General features: G+C 50.3%; 2 protein-coding genes across 2 annotated transcripts in view; both read right to left on the bottom strand.

Annotated features, from left to right (window-relative positions):
• Positions 1-15: 15 nt before the first annotated feature.
• On the bottom strand, positions 16-5,317 carry LOC142121371 (uncharacterized). Its single transcript, XM_075194191.1, has 4 exons — positions 5,058-5,317; positions 4,874-5,011; positions 689-4,828; positions 16-574 (listed from the first exon to the last, which is right to left on the bottom strand). Exons 1-3 carry the CDS (start codon positions 5,315-5,317, stop codon positions 4,273-4,275), a joined length of 954 nt encoding a protein of 317 aa, XP_075050292.1. The 3' UTR covers positions 16-574; positions 689-4,272.
• Positions 5,318-5,368: 51 nt separating this feature from the next.
• Positions 5,369-22,969, bottom strand: part of YLPM1 (YLP motif containing 1) — a 31,326-nt gene continuing 13,725 nt past the window's right edge. The window contains exons 4-18 of the mRNA XM_075194190.1: positions 21,857-22,746; positions 15,514-21,342; positions 15,062-15,164; positions 14,745-14,919; positions 14,570-14,668; positions 13,560-13,749; positions 13,385-13,479; positions 13,160-13,296; positions 13,012-13,074; positions 12,248-12,367; positions 9,792-9,968; positions 9,596-9,679; positions 9,439-9,522; positions 7,469-7,549; positions 5,369-5,672 (exon numbers count right to left, since the gene is read on the bottom strand). Coding sequence (XP_075050291.1) covers positions 5,562-5,672; positions 7,469-7,549; positions 9,439-9,522; positions 9,596-9,679; positions 9,792-9,968; positions 12,248-12,367; positions 13,012-13,074; positions 13,160-13,296; positions 13,385-13,479; positions 13,560-13,749; positions 14,570-14,668; positions 14,745-14,919; positions 15,062-15,164; positions 15,514-21,342; positions 21,857-22,746 — 8,238 coding nt within the window. The 3' untranslated portion in view covers positions 5,369-5,561. The remainder of the gene's footprint in view (positions 5,673-7,468; positions 7,550-9,438; positions 9,523-9,595; positions 9,680-9,791; positions 9,969-12,247; positions 12,368-13,011; positions 13,075-13,159; positions 13,297-13,384; positions 13,480-13,559; positions 13,750-14,569; positions 14,669-14,744; positions 14,920-15,061; positions 15,165-15,513; positions 21,343-21,856; positions 22,747-22,969) is intronic.

Genomic DNA, 22,969 nt, shown 5'->3' with positions numbered 1-22,969 from the left:
TGACATGGACACCTTACTCTCCAAGCCATCTACCCCTAGAGCTTAGTGCCATCAGCAGACATGGACATCTTACTCTCTAAGCCATCTACCCCTAGAGCTTAGTGCTATCAGCAGACATGGAAACCTTACTCTCTAAGCCATCTACCCCTAGAGCTTAGTGCTATCAGCAGACATGGACACCTTACTCTCTAAGCCATCTACAGGGTCATTACTAAGTATAGGGACTAATACTGATCCCTACTCTACACCCCTAATATCCCTACACGGCTTAGTGCTATCAGCAGACATGGACACCTTACTCTCTAAGCCATCTACCCCTAGAGCTTAGTGCTATCAGCAGACATGGCCACCTTACTCTCCAAGCCATCTACCCCTAGAGCTTAGTGCTATCAGCAGACATGGACACCTTACTCTCCAAGCCATCTACCCCTAGAGCTTAGTGCCATCAGCAGACATGGACACCTTACTCTCTAAGCCATCTACCCCTAGAGCTTAGTGCTATCAGCAGACATGGACACCTTACTCTCTAAGCCATCTACCCCTAGAGCTTAGTGCTATCAGCAGACATGGACACCTTACTCTCTAAGCCATCTACAGGGTCATTACTAAGTATAGGGACTAATACTGATCCCTACTCTACACCCCTAATATCCCTACACGGCTTAGTGCTATCAGCAGACATGGACACCTTACTCTCCAAGCCATCTACCTCTAGAGCTTAGTGCTATCAGCAGACATGGACACCTTACTCTCCAAGCCATCTACCCCTAGAGCTTAGTGCCATCAGCAGACATGGACACCTTACTCTCTAAGCCATCTACAGGGTCATTACTAATAAAGTATAGGGACTAATACTGATCCCTACTCTACACCAGTAATAACTTTACCACAAGCTGAATATATTTGATTTATAATTATTGTTTGTCTTCTATCCTTCAACTAGTTCTCCCCCACGTACACACTTCATCTTTTACACCTAGAACTCATGTACCAGACTGACGTGGGGAACAAGTCTAAAACAGTTTTACAAAATCCTAATTTATCACTTTAATTGCACAACCAAGATTGAGAGTGAAACTCACCTGCTCACAGACTGAAATGGACGGCCAATGATTCACCATGCCAACATAGATCATTTTCTAGAATATATTTCAGAATCCATTCATATAAATATACCCACAACTAAAGGTACAGACCGGAGTGCTGTAATTGTACACACTTCTGATTCATTATTTCTGTACATTAATATCCTTGGTGCAGACCAATAAAATGACTGATAAATGCAATTCCCTCTCAGAGAAAACACCAAATACATGCACATTATTAAAGGACGGACATTTACACTATAACACCAGATGAATATCACATTAAGGAGACCAGTACCCCATTTCTGTCCCAGAACTAAGCGGCATATATCAGGCTATATGACATTACAGCGCTGTTATTGATGAAGAATGATTTCGCCCAGCCAACCTTTCTTTTATAGATAGAAGGTAATTAGGACAAATTGCAGCACTTAACATATATTTATTAACATATATATATTATTTATTACTGTAAGTTCAGAAGGGACACACAAGAATTTCCTTATTATAGCTGCAGAGTTGGATCCACTGAAGACGACACTGCAATGCTACAGATTAGGACCATATTATTACTTATTAAATACATTTTATTTTCTATTATTTATTGCTTATTAATACTTTTATTCTAGCCCTGCTAATTTCTGCTATTGCTTTAGTATTATTACAGCACCCACACATGTCAGTCACATGACCCATTTCTCTCTCTACCACTTACGTACTTTATTTCTTAACCTACGACCCTCTCCCTGGTGTAATACACATAGTAATCATATGTGTCAGTCACACAGGGACCAGAGTACAGAATCAGACCCGCTCTACCCCTGTGAAAGGGAGGGTGGCTCTTCCGCTGTTCCATGCACATGTATCGTGCGCCCATCACCTGTGCACTCTCCCTTCTACGGGATCTCCTAGGTGAACAGCAAGTGTTATTCCCTACAGTATATGGAGCATATAGGATACACATCGGGGACAGTATATGGCTAATACACTATGGGAGCAATAGAGAATATGGGACTGTACCATACAGGAATACAGTGTATATAACAATGGTGTATATACTGGGAATACATAACATGCTGTCATGAAGTGGGAGATACATACAGGTGTTATGGAGTATATGGCATTATGGAACATAATGGGACCATGTTATATATACACTGGGGCAGCAGTCATACTGTATTGGGATTAAGCTATACATTGGACAAGGATCTACAGTGTCTAAAATAATCTAGCACAGATTCCTGTTATTTATAGAGGAATACTGAGCTAATGCTGCCAACGAGAAAACAGTAATGGAATATACATCTATAAAACAGGAAAAGAATTCAGATGAAAAGAAACTTAAAGATGTATCGTACGATCTATAAACAGTTTTATATTAAGTGTAAGATCGGTATAGAAGATATATGTTAAATGAAGCTCTACTTCTGCATGCAATATTGCACCTATGATGTGTGTATGGTTATCTGCATGACTGTATGAATGTATAGCAGAATTTGTGTGTAAGTGGCTGGAAGGAAATGATGTGTACCCTGTGTATGTGGATCTAAGCCCCACATCTAGGGTGTCTGATATGGTGTACATGTGACTAGTATATAGCAATACAGACATCTAACGCAAAGCAGAAACAGAACAGTATTTCTGGGTAAACTGCCTTTGTGAGCATTTAATGAGATTGGTAATTAAATGAACATGAAAGATTTGCTGCGCTATTACGTCTTCTTTTACAGAAGGGTATAAATCCCTTGCATTGGCTTTGTCTGTTCAGATTTGTCACCACTGCGATTACAATAAATGGATAATGCTTGATTGATATCTGGGCACTTGAATTCTTTATCAACACAATAAGAAAGAGCGAGTCAGAGCCTGCCCACAGAACAAGGAATGCGCTTATCATAGGGTGTGAGCTGACAGGTCATATGGCCCCCAAGGACGAGGCTCTCCTGGCCTCAGTATACTTTCTACATATTGTCTTATATACGTTGTGGTGGCGTATTGAATTTACACATTTTGCCATTGCCTTCTTGCACAATGTTAATTGACAAATACTTAAGCTTACAAAATATTAATTAAAAACAGTGAAACTTAAGAAACTTTGGTCACAATCAAACACAAAAGAAATGTAACGGTCAGCAGAACTTTCAATAAATTAGGTAAAAATATTTTTTTTTATCACTCAATATCAATGGTTATATGAGATAACGTGAGATTTGTTGCGTTTCTGTAGTTTGTCAGCTATTAAAGCATTTCATTATAACATGGTGCTGAATTTTAGGAAACAAAATTCTATGTAGGTATGACCTCACTGTTGCTGACCCGTGTCTATAACTAATATCAGTCAAGGTGCATTATACAATCATCAGCCAATCAGTAACCGTTCCACAGCTGGCTCCACCACTCCCGCGCCGTTGTGCCATATCCGTTTCACCAGAAAGGTTTTCTATTTTTGACTCTACACAAATGTACAGTTTTTTATTTAAGGATAAATGGGTCTTTTTTAACTACCATGGTTGAGTAAATATGAATTTATAGGGATCATGCAAAAAATAGATTTAGTAGTTTTTCATGTGGATATCCTTACATAATACTGTACATCTAACTTTATTCTTTCCATCTAGATTCATAGCAATATGTCTATTTTATTAGCAATTTGGATTTTTTTATTAAATGGTTTAGTTTTTATTTCTCATGTATTTTTATTTCAATTGCGACAAAGGGTTTTCCACTGATCAGTCCTGGATGTGCACCCAGACTGCTGAGCCCTGAGACTGGGTAGAACCATCGGACCGGGGACGCGGAGAAGGGGGACGCGGAGAAGGGGGACGCGGAGAAGGGGGACGCGGAGAAGGGGGACGCGGAGAAGGGGGACACGGAGAAGGGGGACACGGAGAAGGGGGACACGGAGAAGGGGGACACGGAGAAGGGGGACACGGCCCGGGGACGCGGAGAAGGGGGACACGGCCCGGGGACGCGGAGAAGGGGGACACGGCCCGGGGACGCGGAGAAGGGGGACACGGCCCGGGGACGCGGAGAAGGGGGACACGGCCCGGGGACGCAGCTTGTCAATGTACCAAGAGCAACACAGAAAATGTCAACAACCGGGTACTAGTACCAAACGGTTACATAGTATTACTCTCACTGCTCCTACATCAATTAGCATCACTATAGATAAAGAAATGTACACATATCATCCTACAGTATAGTATACATCATAATCACACTGGTATATTAACACCAACTTCTGTATGGCCAAGAACTGGCCCTCCAACCTCTGTGTGGCCCCGGGTGTGTGTGTGTTTGTGAGAACTGGCCCTCCAACCTCTGTGTGGCCCCGGGTGTGTGTGTGTGTGTTTGTGAGAAATGGCCCTCCAACCTCTGTGTGGCCCCGGGTGTATGTGTGTGTTTGTGAGAAATGGCCCTCCAACCTCTGTGTGGCCCCGGTGTATGTGTATGTTTGTGAGAAATGGCCCTCCAACCTCTGTGTGGCCCCGGGTGTATGTGTTGTGTGTGTGAGAACTGGCCCTTCAACCTCTGTGTGGCCCCAGGTGTATGTGTGTGAGAACTGGCCCTCCAACCTCTGTGTGGCCCCGGGTGTATGTTTGTGAGAACTGGCCCTCCAACCTCTGTGTGGCCCCGGGTGTATGTGTGTGAGAACTGGCTCTCCAACCTCTGTGTGGCCCCGGGTGTATGTGTGTGTTTGTGAGAAATGGCCCTCCAACCTCTGTGTGGCCCCGGGTGTATGTGTTGTGTGTGTGAGAACTGGCCCTTCAACCTCTGTGTGGCCCCAGGTGTATGTTTGTGAGAACTGGCTCTCCAACCTCTGTGTGGCCCCGGGTGTATGTGTGTATGTTTGTGAGAACTGGCCCTCCAACCTCTGTGTGGCCCCGGGTGTATGTGTGTATGTTTGTGAGAACTGGCCCTCCAACCTCTGTGTGGCCCCAGGTGTATGTGTGTGAGAACTGGCCCTCCAACCTCTGTGTGGCCCCGGGTGTATGTGTGTATGTTTGTGAGAACTGGCCCTCCAACCTCTGTGTGGCCCCGGGTGTATGTGTGTGAGAACTGGCCCTCCAACCTCTGTGTGGCCCCGGGTGTATGTTTGTGAGAACTGGCCCTCCAACCTCTGTGTGGCCCCGGGTGTATGTTTGTGAGAACTGGCCCTCCAACCTCTGCGTGGCCCCGGGTGTATGTGTTGTATGTGTTGTGTGTGTGTTGTGTGTGTGTGTGTGTGTCATAGATATATATATATATATATATATATATATATATATATATATATCTATCACACACATCTATACTTCCATATTTGGGCAGAGGTTACACAGACGACAAGTAAACACTTTTACCCAACTCATTTTTTTCTGTTTACAATGCTGTGATGTTTCAGAAATTTGGGATTTTGTTTCATTAGATTTCCAGATCACTGATAACACGGACCATGAGGAAGGACGTACACATGACGCATGTGATCCTGTGACATTACACAGTGTAACGTTTATCCTTCACTAACACGAAGAAAGGCGGCCGCAGACACTCACCAAGTTTAGCTTCAGAGGTATCCATTTCCCATTTGCTTTTCGGAAGATTACCCTATGTCACAGGAAAGAAAGCTGGAAGGGTTAATAAGAAACAAGGACAATCTGAAATAAGACAACCAGACATTACGGGACCCAGCGCACAGAAACATACATAATCACCTGCACACTTCATCACTGGAGGGGGAGGAACGAGGTAGGGGAGGCGGAGAAGGGGGACACAGGCCGGGGAGGCGGACACAGGCCGGGGAGGCGGAGAAGGGGGACACGGGCCGGGGAGGCGGAGAAGGGGGACACGGGCCGGGGAGGCGGAGAAGGGGGACACGGGCCGGGGAGGCGGAGAAGGGGGACACGGGCCGGGGAGGCGGAGAAGGGGGACACGGGCCGGGGAGGCGGAGAAGGGGGACACGGGCCGGGGAGGCGGAGAAGGGGGACACGGGCCGGGGAGGCGGAGAAGGGGGACACGGCCGGGGAGGCGGAGAAGGGGGACACGGGCCGGGGAGGCGGAGAAGGGGGACACGGGCCGGGGAGGCGGAGAAGGGGGACACAGGCCGGGGAGGCGGAGAAGGGGGACACAGGCCGGGGAGGCGGAGAAGGCGGACACAGGCCGGGGAGGCGGAGAAGGGGGACACGGGCCGGGGAGGCGGAGAAGGGGGACACGGGCCGGGGAGGCGGAGAAGGGGGACACGGGCCGGGGAGGCGGAGAAGGCGGACACGGGCCGGGGAGGCGGAGAAGGGGGACACGGGCCGGGGAGGCGGAGAAGGGGGACACGGGCCGGGGAGGCGGAGAAGGGGGACACGGGCCGGGGAGGCGGAGAAGGGGGACACGGGCCGGGGAGGCGGAGAAGGGGGACACGGGCCGGGGAGGCGGAGAAGGGGGACACGGGCCGGGGAGGCGGAGAAGGGGGACACGGGCCGGGGAGGCGGAGAAGGGGGACACGGGCCGGGGAGGCGGAGAAGGGGGACACGGGCCGGGGAGGCGGAGAAGGGGGACACGGGCCGGGGAGGCGGAGAAGGGGGACACGGGCCGGGGAGGCGGAGAAGGGGGACACGGGCCGGGGACGCGGAGAAGGGGGACACGGGCCGGGGACGCGGAGAAGGGGGACACGGGCCGGGGAGGCGGAGAAGGGGGACACAGGCCGGGGAGGCGGAGAAGGGGGACACAGGCCGGGGAGGCGGAGAAGGGGGACACAGGCCGGGGAGGCGGAGAAGGGGGACACAGGCCGGGGAGGCGGAGAAGGGGGACACAGGCCGGGGACGCGGAGAAGGGGGACACAGGCCGGGGACGCAGCAAGGAGAATGAGAAATTCTCATTTCAGGGGACAGGGGACGAGGAGGGGTGTGATGGATGCACAGAGTTCAGGGATAACAAAGGGAGCAGTGATGTACACGGTCAGTGTTCTCCCCGGGTGCTCCACCTGGCTCTTGGAGCCCAACAGAGTCCTATTAGAATAAACCATTGTTTCTCCTATTAGAACAGGCACTATTACAGCCAGCAGTGTGTTAGACCACTGACCACCAGTCCTGGCGGGTGTGGGCAATACAATTATCAATATTACTGCAAAGTATTACACTGCCCCCAACCAGCTACTTCTTAATGCCACCGGCTGGAGACATTTTCTGGGGAGAACACGGACGGTCTTCTCTACATCTAACATAATATAGATTTCCAGCACGGGCACATAGATTGCAGTATATATATATACTGGCCCCAGTATTGCACTCGGCAAGTTTTAGGAAGAGAGAGTGAAAAGGTCTCATTTTCTCGGGGGGCAGCTTTGGTCAATAAAGAGAGTGTCAGTGGGGGAAATGTAACCTTTCAAGCATTTCTGGAAAAGCAGCCTCTCCTACCCGATCAGAGTCCTCCTCCTCCAATGGCTCCTTCACTTCTTTCTCTGGCTCCGTACTTGGCTCAGAATCCTCCATTTCAACCTGGGAAAAAGCATGGTATTCAGATCACACAGAGCTGCTCGGACCGAGACACTGCATTAGGACTCGTGTCCTATAGTCATCATCATCATCAGCTATTTATATAGCGCCACTAATTCCGCAGCGCTGTACAGAGAACTCACTCACATCAGTCCCTGCCCCATTGTAGCTTGTAGTCTAAATTCCCCAACACACACACAGAGACCTATATATAGTCTGACCTACACTGACCACTACTAACATCCTTCTATGTCCGCATGTATATGCCAACAACATAAAAGCAACCTGGGAATTTATAGGAATCTCTGCAAGTCACTACACCCACCGGCTCCCTGTCTTCATTCAGGTAGCCCATTCTTGTAAGCCCTCTACATAGTACATAGTTGATGAGGTTGAATAAAGACACCAGTCCATCAAGTTCAACCTATTTTGGATCTCCTGCGATCCTGCACTTATATTTGAAATTAATCCAGAGTAAGCAACCGCCAATCTGTTTCAATTGTGGAAAATCCCCCAGACTCAATATTACAGTCCTATTTTTACCCTATATCCACTACTATCCTTCATTTTAATTAACGGTCGTATCCCTGGATACACCTTTCCGCTAAAAATTTGTCTAACCCTTTCTTAAACATATCTATTGAATCTGCCATCACAACCTTCCCTGGCAATGAATTCCATATCTTGACTGCCCTTACTGTAAAGAATCCCTTCCTTTGGTGGTTGTGAAACTTCCTCTCCTCTAACCTTAGGGGGTGACTGTGTGTCCTGTATATAGTCCTTGGGGTAAAAAGTTCCCATGAAAGTTCTCTGTATTGACCCCTAATGTATTTGTACATAGTAATCATATCTCCCCTTAGACGCCTCTTCTCTAAAGTAAACATGCCTAAACTGGCTAACCTTTCCTCATAACTTAATGACTCCAAACCCTTTATCAATTTTGCCGCCCTTCTCTGAACCCTTTCTAGCTACAAAATATCATTTTTATAGAGTGGTGCCCAGAACTGTACTGCATATTCAAGATGAGGTCTTACCAACGATTTATACAGTGTCAAAATTACACCTTCTTCCCTTGCATCTATGCCCTTTTTTATGCATGCCAATACTTTATTTGCCCTTGCAGCTGCTGCTTGACATTGAGCACTATTGCCAAGTCTACTATCTACAAGCACTCCCAAATCCTTTTCTATTATAGATTCCCATAAATTAATCCCATTTAATTTATAGATTGCCTGCTTGTTTTGATCCCAAAATGCATAACCTTACATTTATCTGTGCTAACTTCCATTTGGCCGCCCAATCCTCCAGTTTATTTAAGTCCCTCTGTAGAGAAACTACATCTTACTCCGATTTTATTACCTTACAGGGGCATATTCAATTCCGATCCCGATCCGCGGGATCGCGCCGGAACGGCCGCGAACCTAATCCGCGGTACCGCAATAACGTGGATTTTGGGCTGCGTACGAAAATCTGCGTTATTGCGGTACCGCATTACTGGCAGTACTGCGCATTTTCCGCGGTAACGCGGATCGGATCGGAATTGAATATGCCCCACAGAGTTTAGGGTCATCTGCAAAAATGTAAACATTGCTCTCTAAACCATCACCAAGGTCACCAAGGAGTGGCCCCAGCACGGTACCTGAGGTACTACACTTAAAACTTTATACCGATTAGAAAAAGTTCCATTTACCTCTCTTCTAATGTTTTCCATATGCAATTATAAAAGTGTATTGTTTGTACTTATGTCATTCTGTCACTTTTGTACTTCAGTTATTTTGTTGTTTATTTTTATAAACAAAATAATAATAAAGCATATAACAAGATTTTTAGGGCATAGGAAACAGCCAGTCAAGGTATCTCCAGCTAGATCCTATTCTAATAAGGAATTGTACCTCTTCTATGGCTGCATCCTGAAGCAGGGAGCGGATATCCAAGCGGATCATATGTCGCGGAGCTGGTTCCCAGTTATCGGTCATCTGAAAGGGAAGAAGTAAGTAAGAAGCTCTCGGTACCAAGTGTCAGTACACCCCATACACACAGGGTATTTACCTTACTGATGTCCTTCAGCTTGCGCCCGTGCACATTTCGTTTTGCACATGTCTGGGTGTCCACAGTGATTTCAGCTAGGTACACCTGTAACAGAAGAACTGCTGAGTCACCTGATTTACCTCCAAGCCGACTGTCTGCATGGAGAACCTGATGGTTATACACAAGTACACACATGGACAGAACACTACAACGTCACCTCAAATCCCTTAGTCTTTGCTGTACTCCAGAACTGCTCAAAGTGTCGCACACGGTCATGGATACTGTCCAAGATGATGAACGGGAAGAATCCATCATCCAGCGTCTTTTTGAATGTCTTTAACATGCCGCTGCGATAAATCTCCTCCATTTCCGGTTCATACTCGTACTCCATAACCTGCAGCAACGCACCAAACGCATACAGCTTGAGGATGCAACGTACCGGATACATAAAGCCCGAGGCTGCACCGCAACGAACACATGCAGCCCGAGGACGCAACGCAGCGCGCGTGCAACCCTAGGGCGGAACGGGCGCATACAGCCCGAGGACGCAACGAACGCATACAGCCCGAGGACGCAACGAACGCATACAGCCCGAGGACGCAACGAACGCATACAGCCCGAGGACGCAACGAACGCATACAGCCCGAGGACGCAACGAACGCATACAGCCCGAGGACGCAACGAACGCATACAGCCCGAGGACGCAACGCAGCGAGCGCATGCAGCCCGAGGACGCAACGCAGCGAGCGCATGCAGCCCGAGGATGGCAACAAACGCATACAGCCCGAGGACGCAACGAACGCATACAGCCCGAGGACGCAACGCAACGAACGCATACAGCCCGAGGACGCAACGCAGCGAGCGCATGCAGCCCGAGGATGGCAACAAACGCATACAGCCCGAGGATGGCAACAAACGCATACAGCCCGAGGATGGCAACAAACGCATACAGCCCGAGGATAGCAACAAATGCATACAGCCCGAGGATGGCAACAAACGCATACAGCCCGAGGATGGCAACAAACGCATACAGCCCGAGGATGGCAACAAACGCATACAGCCCGAGGATGGCAACAAACGCATACAGCCCGAGGATAGCAACAAACGCATACAGCCCGAGGATGGCAACAAACGCATACAGCCCGAGGATGGCAACAAACGCATACAGCCCGAGGATGGCAACAAACGCATACAGCCCGAGGATGGCAACAAACGCATACAGCCCGAGGATGGCAACAAACGCATACAGCCCGAGGATGGCAACAAACGCATACAGCCCGAGGATGGCAACAAACGCATACAGCCCGAGGATGGCAACAAACGCATACAGCCCGAGGATGGCAACAAACGCATACAGCCCGAGGATGGCAACAAACGCATACAGCCCGAGGATGGCAACAAACGCATACAGCCCGAGGATGGCAACAAACGCATACAGCCCGAGGATGGCAACAAACGCATGCAGCCCGAGGATGGCAACGAACACATGCAGCCCGAGGATGCAACGCAGCGCGCGTGCAACCCGAGGGCGGAACGGGCGCATACAGCCCGAGGACGCAACAAACGCATACAGCCCGAGGACGCAACGAACGCATACAGCCCGAGGACGCAACGAACGCATACAGCCCGAGGACGCAACGAACGCATACAGGGCAGCACAGTGGCGTAGTGGTTAGCATGTCTGCCTCACAGCACTGGGGTCATGAGTTCAATTCCCGACCATGGCCCTATCTGTGTGGAGTTTGTATGTTCTCCCTGTGTTTGCGTGGGTTTCCTCCGGGTGCTCCGGTTTCCTCCCACACTCCAAAAACATACTGGTAGGTTAATTGGCTGCAATAAAAAAAAAAAAAAAAAAAAAATTGACCCTAGTCTCTCTCTCTGTCTGTCTGTCTGTGTGTGAGTGCGTGTCTATAGTAGGGAATTTAGACTGTAAGCTCCAATGGGGCAGGAACTGATGTGAATGAGTTCTCTGTACAGCGCTGCGGAATTAGTGGCGCTATATAAATAAATGATGATGATGATGATGATACAGCCCGAGGACGCAACGAACGCATACAGCCCGAGGACGCAACGAACGCATACAGCCCGAGGACGCAACGAACGCATACAGCCCGAGGACGCAACGAACGCATACAGCCCGAGGATGCAACGCAGCGAGCGCATACAGCCCGAGGATGCAACGCAGCGAGCGCATACAGCCCGAGGATGGCAACAAACGCATACAGCCCGAGGACGCAACGAACGCATGCAGCCCGAGGATGGCAACAAACGCATACAGCCCGAGGATGGCAACAAACGCATACAGGCCGAGGACGCAACGAACGCATACAGGCCGAGGACGCAACGAACGCATGCAGCCTGAGGACGCAACGAACGCATGCAGCCCGAGGATGCGACGCAGCGAGCGCATGCAGCCCGACGATGGCAACAAACGCATACAGCCCGAGGATGGCAACAAACGCATACAGCCCGAGGATGGCAACAAACGCATACAGCCAGAGGATGGCAACAAACGCATACAGCCAGAGGATGGCAACAAACGCATACAGCCAGAGGATGGCAACAAACGCATACAGCCCGAGGATGGCAACAAACGCATACAGCCCGAGGATGGCAACAAACGCATACCGTATGGGGATATACTGTACAACATAAGTACCCCAGTTTCCTCACCTTTCTTTTTACTCTTTTCCCAGACTCTGGGTCTTTCTCCACCTTCTCCACCTCCGTGATGAAATAGTCATCCAGACTCAGCACTCTGGGAGCAGAGCCCCCACATTCCACTTCTTTATCCTGGATAAGGAAAGGAAATGGGACAATAGGACTCAGAAGAAGAATCCCACCCAGCGAGGGGCAGGAGGTGACACACAGGGAAATTTGTTTTATCCTATCCAAAAGGACGAATAATATTGGACGCTTCTGTGAGATCCCCAATAAGGAAATCAAATGAATTTATAATTTATTATAATAATTCTAACAGAGTCTCCAATTATTTAACTGTGGACTTGATCAATCCAATTCTGGAATTGGGAACAAAGACATAAGTACAAGAAACCGCCAGGTAACCGGCATTAAAGTGTAGTGAGGGATCGGAGGGACGCTGCAGCCAACGGCACAGGCTGTTTCTAGGTACCCGCAGTGGATTATACCGTCCTGCTTACTACACTGGGTGTTCATTATCGTTTGGAGGCATCACATGTAAAGTACACATATGGTAATATTTCCCTACAAGTGCACTGTAGTTATCCTATTACTGATAATAGACCATCAGTCAATCTACATTGGGTCCTTATTAATTACAATTCTATTGGACTTTTTAATTTTTATTCTGATATATTATAAATATATATTTCTTTGAATGAAGCTGCATCATTTGTTATATTATGTTTTTAATAAAGTGATTTTGTATGACATTAGTTAGATTTGCAGATACTCACCCTGATGAGTTTAGCTACGTGCGTCTTCCCACTGCCAGGCAATCCCCTCATGATGACGACGATCTAGTGGAGTAGAAATAAGGTTCAGCTCTAGGTCCTTACTTAGTAATGAGGCGGCTGACCTAACCCTTTGCTACAACTGCCTTACCCTGTCCGGCCGGCTCTCACGGCCTGGTGCCTTCAGCAGATCATCCACATTTTTGGTTTCTGGTTTCTTCTCTGGTGGAGGTGCGGTCACGGGAGGGGGCATCCCCGGCCTCTCCTCTGGGTAACTTCTACGGGTACCTGCTGGACAGAAAACAGCTTTTATATTCAGCTCCTCCCAAAATATATATATATTTTTTTAAAGAAATCAGGGTGTCCGTTTCCTTACCACCAAAAGACTGTGGTGGCGCGTCGTACACTGCCCTCTCTGGCTTCCGGTCACTGCGACGGCTGGAGCTTTCTTTGTCACGGTAAGAGGATGACCTAAACACGGGTGTAAAGGTGTGAGCCACAAAACAAAGAATCTGTGAAATAAGTCCTCTCTCATCACAGTGGTCACCTACCTATCTTCTCGAGAGTGACGGTCAAACCGTTCCCGGTCATGCTCTCCACGTTCTCTGTGAGTGTCTGAACGGTCCCGATCTCTTTCTCGCTCTCTCTCATACTCCCGACGATCAAGGGTTTTACTGCTCTGTCGTTCAATGTAGGGATCCCGGTCCCTGAGGTCTCGATCATAGCAGTCAATCAAATAATCTAGACAAAGAAAGCTTGCATGAGGGTGTTTATAATCAGCATAGTAGCGCAGTGATCACAAAACAAATATGGAACAAGTACAACCTCCCCCCAGCTCTGTGCTGTGTGGGGAAGGTGGGCAGTCGGATACATCAGGACAGGTGGTCCTTGAGCAGAGATAACGGGGTCAGTCAGGATTAGTTAATGGGGCTCGTGTACACCCTCCAACCCTGTGTGTAAAATCTGAATAAAAGGGCCATGTAAAGTTGGTAACATAACTGTGTCAGTTATACATCTCCCTCCGGTCCAGCTACCCTGATCCATAGTAACGTGGTCAGGAATGATTCAGCCAGAGCAACCAGCAAAGATGCGCAGCAGCAGCTACATATTACCCACGAGGTGGGAGTTGTTCCAGGTACCGGTCAAGGAGCTTGGTGGTGGCAATGAAACCTCCTTTCAACGGACGCTATGTTGGAGCGCAGTTAATGCTCAGTCAGTAAATGGCTGATATGGCGAAGCAACATCACCGAAAGCCAGTGAAACCCCTTAAAGCATGGTGGCAAAGTCAGCCCATGTCAGCACACACGCCATCGAGAGTAGCACACAAAGGGGGGCATGTGGAAATAACAGGATATGAAGGCATGCCGAATGATGTATGCTGTAGTTATACATTATTATATAATAATCTTCTGATACAGTAACAGGAGAAGTGGGTACAATGACTTCTTGGTGTACGTATCTTGCGGCTCCCTCCAGTGAAGTGTACACTTTAATACACAAGAATGTGGCTACATCACAATGTTACCAGAGAGACTAAAGAGATAACCCACGTGTGACCGACCTTTATGGAATAGAGGAACTCCCCGCTCCAAGGTCGGCTCTGGCAGAAGCATCACCCTCTCCCCATAAGGCGTCTGTTCTACTTTTCCAACGGTAAGATCTAGGGAGAGAGAAGAGAATGAGATTCCCAGCACTCTGCTTGGTTCATAGCATATGGTGATGGGGAGATCTCGCACCTCGTCCATGTCCGTAATCTACAGTCTGCTGAATTCCGGAGAGGGTCCTTCTCTCTTCTTCCCAGAGCCCATTGAATGAGTCCTCATCCCAGCGATCAGCAGCTCTTCTTTCAGCGATGGGTGCGGGCAGAATGGTAGAAGCCGACATCTCTCCTTTTACTAACCCATCAGAAGGCTGCCAAGAGAAAACACCAATTACTACTCATCCAGATATCTACATGCCAGCATACACTACTTATCTGCATTCTATGTCTTTATCCAACATCACATCACCAAAATATCATTGTAACTGGAAAATGAACTGGGATGTAAAGTACCTGTCGAACATCTGCCACTGCCACGGGCGTTTGCTGAAGAGGGTCTGAAGGTTCTGCATCACCAAAAAAATTCTTCAAATTGTCCAACTGCTCTTTCTGCTCCCTGTACAATGTAAAGACAACAGTAAAGTCCTGCATCCAAAAAAAGAATTAATTCCAGCATCTCCCATAGGGACATCAGTTTTCACTAATAGTATTACCATTTGGTTATTGCAGCAAAGTTAAGCAGTTGAGCAGTGTGTGATAATAAACCACATTATATATTCCCTTGTCTCTGACAGAATGGAAAGCAGAGGTCAGTGCTGGAAAGGTCAGGCCACAGTGGTCTGATGGCTCCGTATAAGGCTACTTATACAGATTCCCTACTGCTAGAGGCATTGGACAAAGGTGGTGAAAGGTTATAATTCTGTTGCTATTAAATCATGAGTAATGTAAGACCACTGGTAACTCACCTGAGCATTTTCAGCTCCTGAGCAGCTTTCAGTATGATCTCATGCTGTCTCTGGCTCAGCGCTACCATACTAGACGGAGCAGATTCAGGTTCATGCACTGCTGACTGTTCAGGGAGCACCAATGAGATAGGAGCTATGGGAGCCTGAGGTCCTTCAGTCACTGATCTTTCTTCAGATGGATACCATCGATCATCTCTAGGCTCAAGATCTGGCCTTTCAGGAAACACAAGTTTTCGGTCATCGTGCCATAAAGGACGCTCTGGGTATTCCCGAACGACAAGCTCCCCACGGTCCCGAAAATCTCTGTCCTCTAGGTCTCTACCTACTTTCCACCCATCATCCAGATATCTATCAAGAGGGGGAAGTGGTGGCAGTGGGGAACGAGCTCGAACTGGGGAGAATGGACGATGTGGAGAGAGGGGTCGTGTAGGAGGCAGCCAGTTCCTGTCTCTGAGGGGAATATCCAAGTGTTCAGGAATTCTTGGATAATCTCTACCAATATTCGGTTCAAATAAATATGGTCTCTCTCTCCTATCAAAAAAGCTCTCTCTGTCCATATCCCTGTCCAAAAGCCTATCAAACCAAGGGTCACGTCGAACATCTATATCACGAGGCAAAGATGGAACATGGAAAGGAATTCTGTCATCCCTAAAATATGGGTCTCTGGGAAAACCTGGCTCACAATCTCGCCAATATCTGTCTCTTTCCCAAACATTTCTCTCTCCTTCCAAAGGAAAATCTCTCCTCCCAACATCTAATATGGGATCTAAAGGCAACCTCTCTCTCTCAGGAAACCTTGGCTCTCCAAGGAAATTATCTCTAGGAAAAGGTGGCAAATCATCTGGACCCTCTCTAAACGGTGGTCTCCCATCTACAAATGGGTCCCTTGGCCTAAAACCTCTACCACCTGGAATATCCATTACATCTCGATTTCCTGGTCTCGGTGGAATTCTATCATCTATAAACCCTTTTGACCTCCCCCTGCCCCGATAATCAAAACACGTTTCAAAGTTTTCTCTTCTATGTCCCTGACTGGGCCAGTCATCTGGATAATGCTCAGTATCACCTAACATTTCAAAATCCCTTAAAACTTCAAGTGTGTCTGACTCATGGTGTATATAAGCTCCAGCAGTGTCTATGTCTTGGTTAGAATAGTCTTGCCTTAAATGCCCCTGATGAGATTCTGGAACAGGAGTTTTAAATAATTGTTGACTTTCCATTATGTTTTTTTGGCCTGACTGATACTGTGATTTATTCACTCTTGTATCAGGATCACCCCCTGTATAAATATCCTGGGCCACAATCATGGATGGAGTACAGATATTGCCTTTAACCCCTTGAACATTTGTTGCAGAGAAGTTTTTGGAAATTTCAACTTCAGCAGATACAGAGGTTCCCTCTTTCAGCTCTTGCTTCCTGACAGGCATTGGTGGTCTGGGAGCTCCAGATCTGACAGGGGCAGGCGCCCGGGGGCCGCCCGCAGTGAAAGGGGCAGGCGCCCGGGGGCCGCCCGCAGTGAAAGGGGCAGGCGCCCGGGGGCCGCCCGCAGTGAAAGGGGCAGGCGCCCGGGGGCCGCCCGCAGTGAAAGGGGCAGGCGCCCGGGGGCCGCCCGCAGTGAAAGGGGCAGGCGCCCGGGGGCCGCCCGCAGTGAAAGGGGCAGGCGCCCGGGGGGCCCCCGGCCTGAAAGGGGCAGGCGCCCGGGGGGCCCCCGGCCTGACAGGGGCAGGAGCAGGCGCCCGGGGGCCGCCCGGCCTGACAGGGGCAGGAGCAGGCGCCCGGGGGCCGCCCGCAGAGACAGGGGCAGGCGCCCGGGGGCCGCCCGCAGTGACAGGGGCAGGCGCCCGGGGGCCGCCCGCAGTGACAGGGGCAGGCGCCCGGGGGCCGCCCGCAGTGACAGGCGCCCGGGGGCCGCCCGCAGTGACAGGGGCAGGCGCCCGGGGGCCGCCCGCAGTGACAGGGGCAGGCGCCCGGGGGCCACCGCAAGTGACAGGGGCAGGAGCACGGGGGCCGCCCGCAGTGACAGGGGCAGGAGCCCGGGGGCCGCCCGCAGTGACAGGGGCAGGAGCCCGGGGGCCGCCCGCAGTGACAGGGGCAGGAGCCCGGGGGCCGCCCGCAGTGACAGGGGCAGGAGCCCGGGGGCCGCCCGCAGTGACAGGGGCAGGCGCCCGGGGGCCGCCCGCAGTGACAGGGGCAGGCGCCCGGGGGCCGCCCGCAGTGACAGGGGCAGGCGCCCGGGGGCCGCCCGCAGTGACAGGCGCCCGGGGGCCGCCGCAAGTGACAGGGGCAGGAGCCCGGGGGCCGCCCGCAGTGACAGGGGCAGGCGCCCGGGGGCCGCCCGCAGTGACAGGGGCAGGCGCCCGGGGGCCGCCCGCAGTGACAGGGGCAGGCGCCCGGGGGCCGCCCGCAGTGACAGGGGCAGGCGCCCGGGGGCCGCCCGCAGTGACAGGCGCCCGGGGGCCGCCCGCAGTGACAGGGGCAGGCGCCCGGGGGGCCCCTGGAGTGACAGGGGCAGGCGCCCGGGGGGCCCCCGGCGTGACAGTTGGAGAAGCCCGGGGAGGAGCCGGTCTGACAGGGGTAGAAACTTGCAGAGCTCCGGGCTTTACAAGAGCAGTTGTCTGTGGTGTATCGGGCCTAATGGGAGGAGGGGTCTGAGGGGCACCTGACTGACCAAAGGAAGTTGTCTGAGTGTCATTCTGCTTATTAGGGGAAGGGCCATCAGGAACACCTGAATTTCTAGACTCCTGCAATTCATCTTGCTTACTGGTAACAAGAGTTTCAGTGGATGGACGGGAGGTGTTGTCTGGCATCTGAGGGACATCTGGGTGTGTAGCCCCAGGTGTAGGAGCCTGTGAGGAACATGAATTACTGATGCCAGACAACTTTGAAGAATCTAAACTACTGGTATTAGATACATGAGGGCCACCCAACTGAACAGCAGTGTCCAAAGAAGCAGGGACTGGAGCCACAGTGACAGGTAACACTTGGTTATCTGACTTATTAGAATTAGGGGCCTCAGTGTGATCTGAAGCTTCTGTTTTAGCCATACCAGAGTCTGTTTCATCTGGTTTGTTAAAACCAGGAGAGGTGTTGCTGACATTTTTAGGGGCATCCTGCACTGCTGGACTTTCAGCTTTGGAAGGTTCATCAACATTTTGCATTTTTATATCTTGGTGCTCCCATCTTGCTTCTCCATGACTACCAAAACCCGGCATTTTCCCTAACTGGGCACTAGCCACCCTGCCCCTCTGATTCCCCCTTCTGAACTGGCTTTGGTAAGATACGATAGGTTTATTAGCAACAATTTTTTCATTTGTTTTAAAATTAACACCAGGAAGTTTAACTTCCTTGTCAGGCCTGCTCTCATGAGGAATATTTTGTCCATCCATCTTGTTTTCAGGTGCAGTACCAAAACCTTCCACCTGTCTATTCCATCTTTCATCCATATGTAATTCAGGTTTCTCCAAAGAAGATTCTCTGGGGAATGGTGGCCGGTTATCCAACATAATACTCTTATTATCTGGCCATTCTGGTCTACCTGTGCTCTTTTTATCCCTAAAGTCCCATCTGTCACTGAAAGGGACCCTTTTATCAACCCAACTGTCCTCAGGAGAGGCAAACCTCTCCTCCTCTGGTCGTTCTTTAGAAATTTCGAAATTATCTTGGTGTGTATCCTTGAAAACACCAAACCGGTCTGGAGGCGGAGGCTGCTCAGGCCCGCCAAAACGGTCATGAGGCAGAGGCTGCTCAGGCCCGCCAAAACGGTCATGAGGCGGAGGCTGCTCAGGCCCGCCAAAACGGTCATGAGGCGGAGGCTGCTCAGGCCCGCCAAAACGGCCCCGAGGCTGCTCAGGCCCGCCAAAACGGCCCCGAGGTGGCTGCTCAGGCCCGCCAAAACGGCCCCGAGGCGGCGGCTGCTCAGGCCCGCCAAAATGGCCCCGAGGCGGCAGCTGCTCAGGCCCGCCAAAATGGCCCCGAGGCGGCGGCTGCTCAGGCCCGCCAAAATTGCCCCGAGGCGGCGGCTGCTCAGGCCCGCCAAAATGGCCCCGAGGCGGCGGCTGCTCAGGCCCGCCAAAATGGCCCCGAGGCGGCGGCTGCTCAGGCCCGCCAAAATGGGCCCGAGGCGGCGGCTGCTCAGGATCGCCAAAATGGGCCCGAGGCGGCGGCTGCTCAGGCCCGCCAAAATGGGCCCGAGGCGGGGGCTGCTCAGGCCTGCCAAAATGGGCCCGAGGCGGGGGCTGCTCATGCCCGCCAAAATGGGCTTGAGGCGGCGGCTGCTCAGGCCCGCCAAAATGGGCCCGAGGCGGCGGCTGCTCATGCCCGCCAAATTGGCCCCGAGGAGGCGGCTGCTCAGGCCCGCCAAACCACTCCTGAGAAGGATCGAACCCCCCAAACCTGTCCCGAGGTGGCTCAGGCCCCCCAAACCTGTTCCAAGTCGGCTCAGGCCCCCCAAACTGGCCCTGAGTTGGCTCAGGGCCCCCAAACCGGTCCCATGATGGAGGAAGCTCAGGCCCTCCAAACCGATCGTCTGGAAGATCCTCAGGAAAGCTGAACCTGTCCTGGAATGTACCCTCTGGAGCACCAAACCTGTCTCTAGGTAGTCCCTCATGAGTGCCAACATTTTCCCGAACCTGTCCCCCTGGAACACCAAATCTGTCTTGAGGGCGTCCCTCAGGGAACGCAAACCTCCCACGTGGAGGTCCACCAGGAAACCTAGATCTGCCCCGGGGAGGTAAGTCAGAGTGACCAAACCTGTCCCGAAACGGAATCTCAGGAACACCATATCTATCCCTTGAGGGCTCTTCAGTTTCACCATGCCTGTCAGAAGGGGGATTCACATGATCTTCAAACCTTTCACTGGGTGCACCCTTAGGATCATCAAATCTGTTCAGTGGGGGACCCTCAGGAATTCTCAACCTGTCAGAACCAGAGTTATCACCACCAATCCTGTCAAGGGAGGCATTTTCTAGACCACCCCACCTATCCTGAGGCAACCTATCAGGACTGCTACACCTATCTTGCAAGGGGCCTTTGGGATTACTCCATATGTCATCACGCAGTTCATCATATTTATTACCCATGTGGTCCCTTGGATTATCAGATTTATCAAAATGAGAACTTTCATGTACTCTCCACTTATCCCTTGGCGGTTCCTCAACTCTATCTAATATCTGGTTGTCTGGGTTATCAGACATGCCCTTTGAAGGTGCTTCCAAACTACCTACACTTTCTAAATGGAGCTCTCCTGACCTGTCCACCCTATTAGTAAAAGATTCTTTATTGTCCCATTTATCACAAGCTGGTGTTCCAGACTTGTCCCAACTGTTTTCTTGAGGTATGATGGATCTATCCCATGATCTATGTAAATGTTCTTCTGATCTGTCCCATCTGTTTCCTGGCATGCCCTGCTGCTCATTCCACTTCATTTCTAAAGACTCTCCGGGTCTGCAAATATTGCTCTGTAAAGGACGATCAGCTTTATCCCATTTTCCAAGATCTCTATTACCATCTGATGAACCTTGTCCCCATGTATCTTTACTTGGAGTTGGAAATTGGACTCTAGACTCTAAATTTTGCTGAGTTTTGTTGTCAGAAGACTTTGTTGAGTCCACTGATCCAGATTCCACTGGCTGCTCCTGTACCCACTGTTGGCTTTGAGCCGGAAAAGCATTGTTAGCAGAATTTTGAGGTCCTACTGTTGATGTACTAGAATTTGAAACTTGAAAGTTCTTTCCATCAAGCATAGCACGAGGACCATGAAAACTAAGTGGTCCCCGAGGGCCAGGAGTATGAAATCCTAATGCTGGAGAGCATTGACCTTGGGTGGCAAATCTGAAAAAGACAAGAGGGACAAGTAAACCAGCATTCACCCCACATACAGGTAACATGACGATGCTCGGTATTCTGACATTTCCTTCTACTATCATTTTATAGTTTCTCCACTTTCTGGCAGTTTAAAGTTGCAGGAATTAAGGTTTAAACTATAAACAGACTTATTATATCAATGAGAGTGTAGAAGACTAACAAAAAAAAACATCTATCTTTTCATCACCTGTGTATTGGTGCTAAAAACTAATTACAACTAATTTCAAGCTACTGAACGTGTACAGAAACCAGTTAAATCAATTTCATACACTCCTAGCTGTGTGTGAAAATAAGAAATTGGTTGACGGTACTGCTCAGCACCACTGCCACGTCACACGGCTTCGTAGAGTAGGATTTGCTATAAATGTGTGAAGTTACCATGCTAGGAGCTCTGTGGCTCTTATGATCTAGTCCAGAGTGAACTGCACTCACATATGGTTCAGACAGACACACTGGCAGCTATACATTTACACTGGCTTACCTAGGACCTCTGGGCCCATCAAACTGACCCCCTCTGTTGGTCTGTGGGATGGATGATGCTTGCTCCAGGTCAGGCAGTTTCATTTGCCCAGATGAAGTATTTACAGGATTTGTGTTATCGTCTTTGGGAGCAGTGTGTTTCTCTAGTGATTTAGAACCAGGGAGATTAGCAGTAGGTGCTTCTGGTGGAGGATATCTTTGGAGAGCTTGATGTGTTTGATAGGGATGGCCTGACTGCTCATCCCCTGCGGCTGATGGTACATTTGGGCCCTCTGTAGATGAAGGAACAAGCTGGGTGGCAGACTCTGGGAGATGGGTATTTGGAGGAGGTGGTGCTTCAGGGCAGACAGTGCTACTGACAGGTGGCATAGGTGGCTGCACAGCTTCTACAGACGAGGTGGTGACAGGAGGGGGAGGAGGTGGCTGTGGAGGGGTGGTAAGAGGAGGGAGAGGCGGCGTGGCCTCAGAATACGTTGAAACTGGTGCAGAAGGGAGGGGGGGAGGAGGAACAGTGCTATACAGAGGTGGTCCTGGTGGTCCTGGTGTAAAAGGAAGACTTATTCCTGATGCTACCGATGGTGGAATTGCAGGAGGCATGACTGGCGGGAATGCAGAGTACTGAGGAACCACGGACATGTAGTGATTGCCACCATACTGCTGCTTCAAACTTTTCAGAGAGGCCACTTTCTCTTTTATCTGAGATTTGGTGGATTTCATCTGTGCCTGCCATGATGTCCACTGGGCATGATAAGTCTGCAGCTGGTCCTTGTGTGGGTAGGTTTGTAGTAATTCCTGCCATTTTTTAAATTGATTATCCCACTCCTGGTGGAGGGGCAAAAATTGTTTCTGCTGCATCTCATAGTGTTGTAGCTGAACATCCACAGACATTGCCTGTAACCAAAAGCACAGAGTCAGCTAGATACACACACCCCCATCACAACCCTAAGAGCAGTAACCCCCTTCTCAGCCTATTACAGACCAGTTGATAGTGTCATGCTCTGTGTAATCAGCACAAGTTCCTCCCACTCCAGGACACGTGATTCTCCCCCCCCCCCCCCCACTCCTCATGTTCCGGGAGAGGGAGGATCACACGTCCTGGAATGAGAGTTCCCCC

Source organism: Mixophyes fleayi, unplaced genomic scaffold (assembly GCF_038048845.1).
Source record: "Mixophyes fleayi isolate aMixFle1 unplaced genomic scaffold, aMixFle1.hap1 Scaffold_2097, whole genome shotgun sequence".
Taxonomy (NCBI): Eukaryota; Metazoa; Chordata; class Amphibia; order Anura; family Limnodynastidae; genus Mixophyes; species Mixophyes fleayi.
Note: the sequence above shows the minus strand (reverse complement) of the source record. Positions and strands in the feature narration are given on the sequence as shown.